The sequence below is a fragment of the Oncorhynchus mykiss genome, chromosome 17 (assembly GCF_013265735.2).
Source record: "Oncorhynchus mykiss isolate Arlee chromosome 17, USDA_OmykA_1.1, whole genome shotgun sequence".
NCBI lineage: Eukaryota > Metazoa > Chordata > Actinopteri > Salmoniformes > Salmonidae > Oncorhynchus > Oncorhynchus mykiss.
In genome coordinates this window covers 95,159,350-95,167,178 of record NC_048581.1, presented here as the reverse complement: position 1 = coordinate 95,167,178, position 7,829 = coordinate 95,159,350, and the positions used below count along the sequence as shown (strand labels likewise).

The following is a 7,829-nucleotide window of genomic DNA, read 5'->3' as shown; positions in this document are numbered from 1 at the left end:
TTATTTGTTACTTTTATTTTTGATTTTTGATTTAATACTTATTATATTATTTTTTTGTTAAATTCTTAAAGCATTGTTGGTTAAGGGCTTGTAAGTAAGCATTTCACTGTAAGGTTGTATTCGGCACATCAAATTTGATTTGACTTGATTTGAACCTCAGCCCCTCCAATTAATTATTTTTTTTAAATTGAAGCTCATTAACTGCATTTCTAAACAATTTAAAAAACTCTAAAATGCAATTCGGAGAAAAGCAGAAACAAGCCAAATGTTCTTCAGCTATTATCACCTTGCTGCTCTAACTTCATTCACCTCAGTCAATAGGAGACTGAACATTCACCTCAGTCAACAGGAGACTGAACATTCACCTCAGTCAACAGGAGACTGAACATTCACCTCAGTCAATAGGAGACTGAACATTCACCTCAGTCAATAGGAGACTGAACATTCACCTCAGTCAATAGGAGACTGAACATTCACCTCAGTCAATAGGAGACTGAACATTCACCTCAGTCAATAGGAGACTGAACATTCACCTCAGTCAATAGGAGACTGAACATTCACCTCAGTCAATAGGAGACTGAACATTCACCTCAGTCAATAGGAGACTGAACATTCACCTCAGTCAATAGGAGACTGAACATTCACCTCAGTCAATAGGAGACTGAACATTCACCTCAGTCAATAGGAGACTGAACATTCACCTCAGTCAATAGGAGACTGAACATTCACCTCAGTCAATAGGAGACTGAACATTCACCTCAGTCAACAGGAGACTGAACATTCACCTCAGTCAATAGGAGACTGAACATTCACCTCAGCCAATAGGAGACTGAACATTCACCTCAGTCAATAGGAGACTGAACATTCACCTCAGTCAACAGGAGACTGAACATTCACCTCAGTCAATAGGAGACTGAACATTCACCTCAGTCAACAGGAGACTGGACATTCACCTCATTCAATAGGAGACTGAACATTCACCTCAGTCAATAGGAGACTGAACATTCACCATTTTGAAAAGCCTGCCTTTGAGGGTAGGAACAAGGAAGTACGGCTCCTGTCAGGCTGTGGTATTTACAAAGCCAGGATAATTGAGTCAAACTAGATGTCCTGCAATGTCCTAGCAGATAGGAACATCGTTGAGACAAGTCCAATGGCTCTATTGAACAAGGACAACCATACTGTATCTATTTTTTGGTGCGGGCGCCCCATGCTGCCCCCGGCAAGATGCCACCCTGCTTGGCTGCCCATGCTGCCCCCGGCAAGATGCCACCCTGCTTGGCTGCCCATGCTGCCCCCGGCAAGATGCCACCCTGCTTGGCTGCCCATGCTGCCCTCGGCAAGATGCCACCCTGCTCGGATGCCCATGCTGCCCCCGGCAAGATGCCGCCCTGCTCGGCTGCCCATGCTGCCCCCAGGAAGATGCCACCCTGCTCGGCTGCCCATGCTGCCCCCAGGAAGATGCCGCCCTGCTCGGCTGCCCATGCTGCCCCCAGGAAGATGCCACCCTGCTCGGCTGCCCATGCTGCCCCCAGGAAGATGCCACCCTGCTCGGCTGCCCATGCTGCCCCCAGGAAGATGCCACCCTGCTCGGCTGCCCATGCCGCCCATATCCCTCACTGGTTGTTGTGAGGCTTGCTAAGTTGCTCTGGATAAGAGCATCTGCTAAATTACATCTTTATTTTTTTATTATTATGTTTTACATGCATATCTGTTATCATATTACTGTATTGAATATATTTTAAATATTTGCACTGTTCTTTATAAAAAATAAGTTATTTGTTACATTTGACTGTGTAAAACCCAGCTGTACTACTTATTTCTCTAAAAGTGAGGCAGATATAGTATTTTGCAAAAAAAACATATCTGAAAATGAAACCATCAAGTGATACATGTATACATGTCTGTCATTGAACAACCCCATGCCACGTTTAGATAGTGAAAAAACACACCAAACTCTTTCATAATTTCTTGAAACAATAAAAGCTAATTTACTAACATTTCTGAAAGTGGATATAAAGCATTTTGGAATGAAACTCTTTATAAATTGCAAGTTGTCTGGCTGTAGTCGTCCCTAAGGCATACATTAGCATGTTCTGTATTATTCCATTCGTGTTTTTTTAACATGTTATTGGGACATGGGAACAGTAAAACGTCTATAGGCTACATTTAGGAAAATAAAATCGTGAAAAAACGAATGATTGTGTATCATTCTCTTATAGCGACTGTTAATGGCGATATTACACATTAGAGTGCCAAATAACCACAAAAATAGCCGTTTCTAAAACCTGTTGTAGTAAAGATGTGTTGTGTGACGTAGACACTACATTACCCACAAAGCTTTGCAGGCGTTCAACAAATCAGATGGTCGCAACAAGAAGTGTAGAAAATAGCGTAAATGAGTATTGTGCAGGCGCTGCATAGAATAAAAACATGCGATTTGTGGGAAATTATAATAGCTTTCTTAACAAGGGAAGACGCTTTGTACGCCGTCGCATGGATACATGTATTAATATTGTGTCCGTTTTTATAATCGGACAGATCCTAAAAAACAGCCGCTGCTGTTTAATCGAAATGTAGAAGACCAAAACGGGTCTTTAATTCTAGGTTTACAGTCGCTATTTTCCTTTACACGCGAAGGTTGAAATCATTGATCGGTTCATATGCTATTCGTTTTTCATCTGATTGTATTTCGTTTTTGAATAATTATATTAATGGTAGGCTATATTATATCTAGTGCATTATTGATACACTGCTGAATTTCTATCTCTCTCAAACTGGGCCATGTTTTATTTTAAACTAGTTTTAATCTCTGAGATTATTTCTCGTTTATTGGATGGACTCCGGTCGTAACCCAGGATGGGGACTGTTGTGCAGCAAAGCGCTGCAACTGGACTCAACAAGCTCCCTAGCAGGGTGGAGCGGGAATGGGCCAAAAGTTCATGGACCGACAAACATGTGACGAGGTAGTAGTATCTGTTCTGTTCTAAATAGCAGTTAAAACCGGACCTACATACATCGAGCATATTACCAATGTAAAAATAAGCTTCAAATGTATTGTGCTTCTTTCCTATTTATACTTCGGCTATTCAAACCTCTAGCGTAGTCGTTTTAGTTTTATTTTCATACATTTTGCCCTAGCATAGCGTATATACACTATTTTATGCCTAAATCCAATGTATTGAATAGCACCAGAATGACGACCCAAAAGAAGCCTTTGCATCCCCAGATGATGATCCCAAGTGTGGACAACACTCACATTCCCACCCCGTCAGCAGACAAGGTAGGTCCTCCTGTCCATAGGAAAAATATGACATTAACAATGTATATATTAAAAAGTATTTATATTGACATGATCCTGCCTGAGAGCTGGGGCCCAGAGATCCTGCCTGAGAGCTGGGGCCCAGAGATCCTGCCTGAGAGCTGGGGCCCAGAGATCCTGCCTGAGAGCTGGGGCCCAGAGATCCTGCCTGAGAGCTGGGGCCCAGAGATACTGTCTGAGAGCTGGGGCCCAGAGATACTGTCTGAGAGCTGGGGCCCAGAGATCCTGTCTGAGAGCTGGGGCCCAGAGATACTGTCTGAGAGCTGGGGCCCAGAGATACTGTAAATCCCCATTGTACAGTAGTTTAGCTATTTTTAGGCTTGAAAAGATATCAGCATGACTGTCATAAAAGCTGCAGTTTTATTCTCAAGGCCTGCATCCAAAATGGCCCCCTGTTCCCTTTTTAATGACCTACGTTTGACCAGGGCCCATAGGGAATAGGGTACTGTCCTGGGTCTTCACTGTGTTTTTGATCTTAGAAGCAGCAAAGAAGACAGAAGCACAAACCAAACATTCCTTCAGTCAAACACAACACCAACACCTCTGAACTCAGGTGAGCTAGTTTCTCATACTACCTCATCCTGTATCACGCTGTAACATTCTATATGACCATGTCTGAGATGTTCTAACTGTGTCTGTTACTTCAGCACTCAGGGCCAGTTGGACCCTCCTTCATTGCCCCTGTTATCAGCTTTGGATGGGAAGGAGAGGAGAGAGAGGAGCAGGAGGAGAGAGCAGCAGGAGAGGAGGGAGAGGAGAGAGCAGAGGGAGAAGGAGAGGAGGGAGGATCAGGAGAGGGAGGCTCAGAGCAGCCATCACAGGGAACAGAAGCAGACTGTCTCCAGGAGGAGTAGACAAGCTGTGTCCCTTCCTCACAACCACAGTTCCAGCCATAGCTCCCAGGTCCTGCCTGGAGGTGTACCTGTGGGCCAGAGGACAGCCCAGGTGTCTGGGGGGTTGGGTTGTGTAGAGGGGGATGTAGGGGGGAAAGAGAAGGGAGAAGGGGACATATACAGTGACATAGACACAGACCTGTCTGAATCAGAGAGGCTCCCTCTCCCCTCCTACCCATCCTCCCCCGCTAACCTCGACCTCCGTCCAGAGGTCATCTTTCCCCATGACTTCCAACCTGATCTCCCTGGACCCCGAGGCCACGCCCCTGGTCTGTTCAGCTACCCAGATTTCCTCCCTCCACCCTTCAACTCCTGGAGCCTCCGGCAGCTGGCCGTGTTTCTCCACCCAGAGGGAAGACACCCCCCCCGCTCCAGACCTGCAGGCATGGCCCTGGACAGGTACTCTACTTACTTTACTAACATTACTTTTATACCGATGTGTTCTTTTATGATTTATTCCTTATTTTTATTGACATAGGGCCCGATTCAGACTTGAGATAAGTTGACTTAACATGGACTTATGTCAATAAAACATGGACTTAAGTCAACATTTTTTGACTCAGGTAGCCTAGTGGTGACAGTAACCGAAAAGTTGCTTGGTTGCTAGATCGAATCCCCGAGCTGACAAGGTAAAAATCTGTCTTTCTGCCCCTGAACAAGGCAGTTAATCCACTGTTCCTAGGCCGATATTGTAAATAAGAATTTGTTGTTAACCTACTTGCCTAGTTAAATAAAGGATAAAAATAAATAAGTCAACTTGTCTGAATCGGGCCCATAGTGTTGTTATCGTGCTTTTTTAAAGACCTTCTTTATTGAATATGTAGCTTTTTGAGAGGAGAGCTTGATTGGAAGCATGTAATTGTACTGTGTACACGATGCTGGATCCTGTGCATATGACAAATACACGTTGGCTGGATTCAGGTACCTGGAGCAGCTACTGCTGCTGGAGTGGCTCCGGATCCAGACGGTTCAGGAGGAGAGTGGGAGTGTGTCCTCTGTTCCAACCAGTCGCTACTGTTCCCACCATGGTGCACCCTCCCTCCATGGGAGACTCAGCTCTCCCAAATGCATCCTCCAGTGCCAGAGAGCTTTCCCTGTTACTCTCCTCTCCTCCCTGTCTCCCTCTGCCCCGCTGTCTGGCTGCTCACATTACCACGCTCGCTACCCGCCCTGTACTGGGACCTGCCACTCACACACCTCCCCCTGCCTCAACCCCTTCTCTGACCATCGGGGCCGTGTCTCTCTCCCCAAGAGGAGCTACAGTGAGAGTCGGGTCCACTCTGCTGAGAAGGCCTCTGGGCATCAGAGTTGTGGGAGCCCTGCCATGGGGATCGGCCACCTGAAACGGATGCAGGCTTTTGGGAACATCCGTAACCCTGTAGCCGTTAGTCCGACCAGAAGGCAGAGGTCATCGTCTGTAGTCAGGAACCCCAGTTTTGGGTCAGGGTCAGGGACTGGGTCAGGGACTGGGACTCCCAGAGGATGTAATTGTGTTGGGTCTGGATCTAGTGGTGCCCTCTATGAAGTCTCCAGTAGCGTGAGAAGGAGGAGGGGGAGAAGTGAATCTGAGCGAAGGAGAGGGACAGGGACTGGGTTTGGATCAGGGACTGGATCTGGATCAGGGACTGGGTGTGAGGCTTGGGAAAGGGCTATGGAGAGGGCTGGTTTTGGGATCGGGTTTGGGACTGGCAGGGGACTGCACTGGACAGGGTCTGGGTCTGGGACTGGGGCTTGGGCATGGTCTGCGGCTGGGGCAAGGGCTAGTAAGAGGGCTAGGGAGAGGGCTGGGGAGTGGTTTGGGGCTGGGGAGAGGGTTGGGGAGAGGGCTGGGGCTGGGGAGAGGGTTGGGGCTGGGGTGAGGGTTGGGGCTGGGGAGAGGGCTGGGGCTGGGGAGAGGGTTGGGGCTGGGGAGAGGGCTTGGGCTGGGGAGAGGGTTGGGGCTGGGGAGAGGGTTGGGGCTGGGGAGAGGGTTGGGGCTGGGGAGAGGGTTGGGGCTGGGGAGAGGGGTGGGGCTGGGGTGAGGGTTGGGGCTGGGGTGAGGGTTGGGGCTGGGGTGAGTGTTGGGGAGAGGGCTGGGGAGAGGGCTGGGGAGAGGGTTGGGGCTGGGGCTGGGGAGAGTGTTGGGGAGAGGGTGAGGGAGAGGACTGGAGAGAGCGTGAGGGCAGGGTCTAGCATCTGTAACCCTGGCCCCCTCATTCCCACCAGCAGGCCAAGGGCATCGACAGTAGTCAGGCACCCCAGACAGGCCAGGGTGAGGAGGAGGAGAAGTGGATCTGAGAAGAGGACAGTGGTCTGTGAAGGGGCTGGATCTGAGGCTGGGATTGGGTCTGAGGCTGGGATTGGGTCTGAGGCTGGGATTGGGGAGATGACTGGTTCTAGTGTTACTCTCTCTGTGGACTCCAGGGTGAGGAGGAGGAGAAGTGGATCTGAGAAGAGGACAGTGTTCTGGTCTGAGGACCAGGATGTACAACCAGACTCCAGGGTGAAGTTTCCCCTCAGTACAGATCTAGGATCAGCTCCCCCAATTCTAATTTTAACTACTAGTGGCAAAAATCCAGAACTGACCCAATATCAGCATCTAGGGGCAACTTCACCTCCCTACACCGTACAACCAGACTGTGCCACTGCAATAAGTGATCACCCACTTCCACGGACCAATACCTCAACTTCAATCAGGACAATAAATGGTAAACAGGTTGAATTTAATACCAAGTAGCAACTCACACAACTCCGATGGCACCAAACATCTGTATGCAAGGGTGTGAATCCACATTAAAATATTGTACAGACCAGATAAATCTCAATGATTATTGTTGCCTGAGTAAGATGTGATGAGTTTTGGCATGTATCTACAGATTGTGTATCTAATGTGTGATCAATACTACAAGTTTCTTCACTTTTTTAATGTTTTTTTGTGTGTGGATGTGACTGAGTAAGTTGCCAAATGTCTTTCGTCTAGAGAGACAGTACAGGTTTATCATGTTCAGGGGCAATAAGTTGTTTTATAAAGATATAGTATATCTTTTGAATACTACATCAAGTTATGTCTGTATTTATCCTTTAGTTATTTATGTATTAATTTATTAATGTAGCTATTTACATAACCGTGGGAAGTGGTTTTGGGGGGGTCGGGGTGCTGAAGGTTTTTCCCCTCGCTAGAGACTAATGGTTTGGGGGGGTCGGGGTGCAGCCCTCGCTAGAGACTATTGGTTTAGGGGGATTGGGGTGCTGCCCTCGCTAGAGACTAATGGTTTAGGGGGATTGGGGTGCTGCAGGTTTTTCCCCCTCACTAGAGACTAATGGTTTAGGGGGATCGGGGTGCTGCAGGTTTTTCCCCCTCGCTAGAGACTAATGGTTTGGGGGGGTCGGGGTGCTGCAGGTTTTTCCCCCTCGCTAGAGACTAATGGTTTGGGGGGGTCGGGGTGCTGCAGGTTTTACCCCTCACTAGAGACTAATAGTTTGTGGGGGACGGGGTGCTGCAGGTTTTTCCCCCTCGCTAGAGACTAATGGTTTGGGGGGGGACGGGGTGCTGCAGGTTTTTCCCCTCACTAGAGACTAATGGTTTGTGGGGGTCGGGGTGCTGCAGGTTTTTCCCCTCACTAGAGACTAATGGT

General features: G+C 48.1%; 1 protein-coding gene across 1 annotated transcript; it reads left to right on the top strand.

Moving 5' to 3' along the window:
• Positions 1-2,362: 2,362 nt before the first annotated feature.
• Positions 2,363-6,492, top strand: LOC110493309. The gene is made up of 6 exons (XM_036948450.1): positions 2,363-2,966; positions 3,190-3,283; positions 3,802-3,875; positions 3,970-4,614; positions 5,137-6,028; positions 6,421-6,492. The coding sequence occupies exons 1-6, from the start codon at positions 2,860-2,862 to the stop codon at positions 6,490-6,492; spliced, it is 1,884 nt and encodes a 627-aa protein (XP_036804345.1). The 5' UTR covers positions 2,363-2,859.
• The last annotated feature ends 1,337 nt before the right edge of the window (positions 6,493-7,829 follow it).

What these genes read in the sequence shown, in the direction of transcription:
- LOC110493309 (XM_036948450.1), top strand. Translation starts at nt 2,860, where the DNA reads ATGGGGACTGTTGTGCAGCAAAGCGCTGCAACTGGACTCAACAAGCTC. An exon ending in ACCGACAAACATGTGACGAG is followed by an intron (nt 2,967 to 3,189) that starts GTAGTAGTATCT and finishes TGTATTGAATAG; the next exon opens with CACCAGAATGACGACCCAAA. An exon ending in GCAGGCATGGCCCTGGACAG is followed by an intron (nt 4,615 to 5,136) that starts GTACTCTACTTA and finishes GGCTGGATTCAG; the next exon opens with GTACCTGGAGCAGCTACTGC.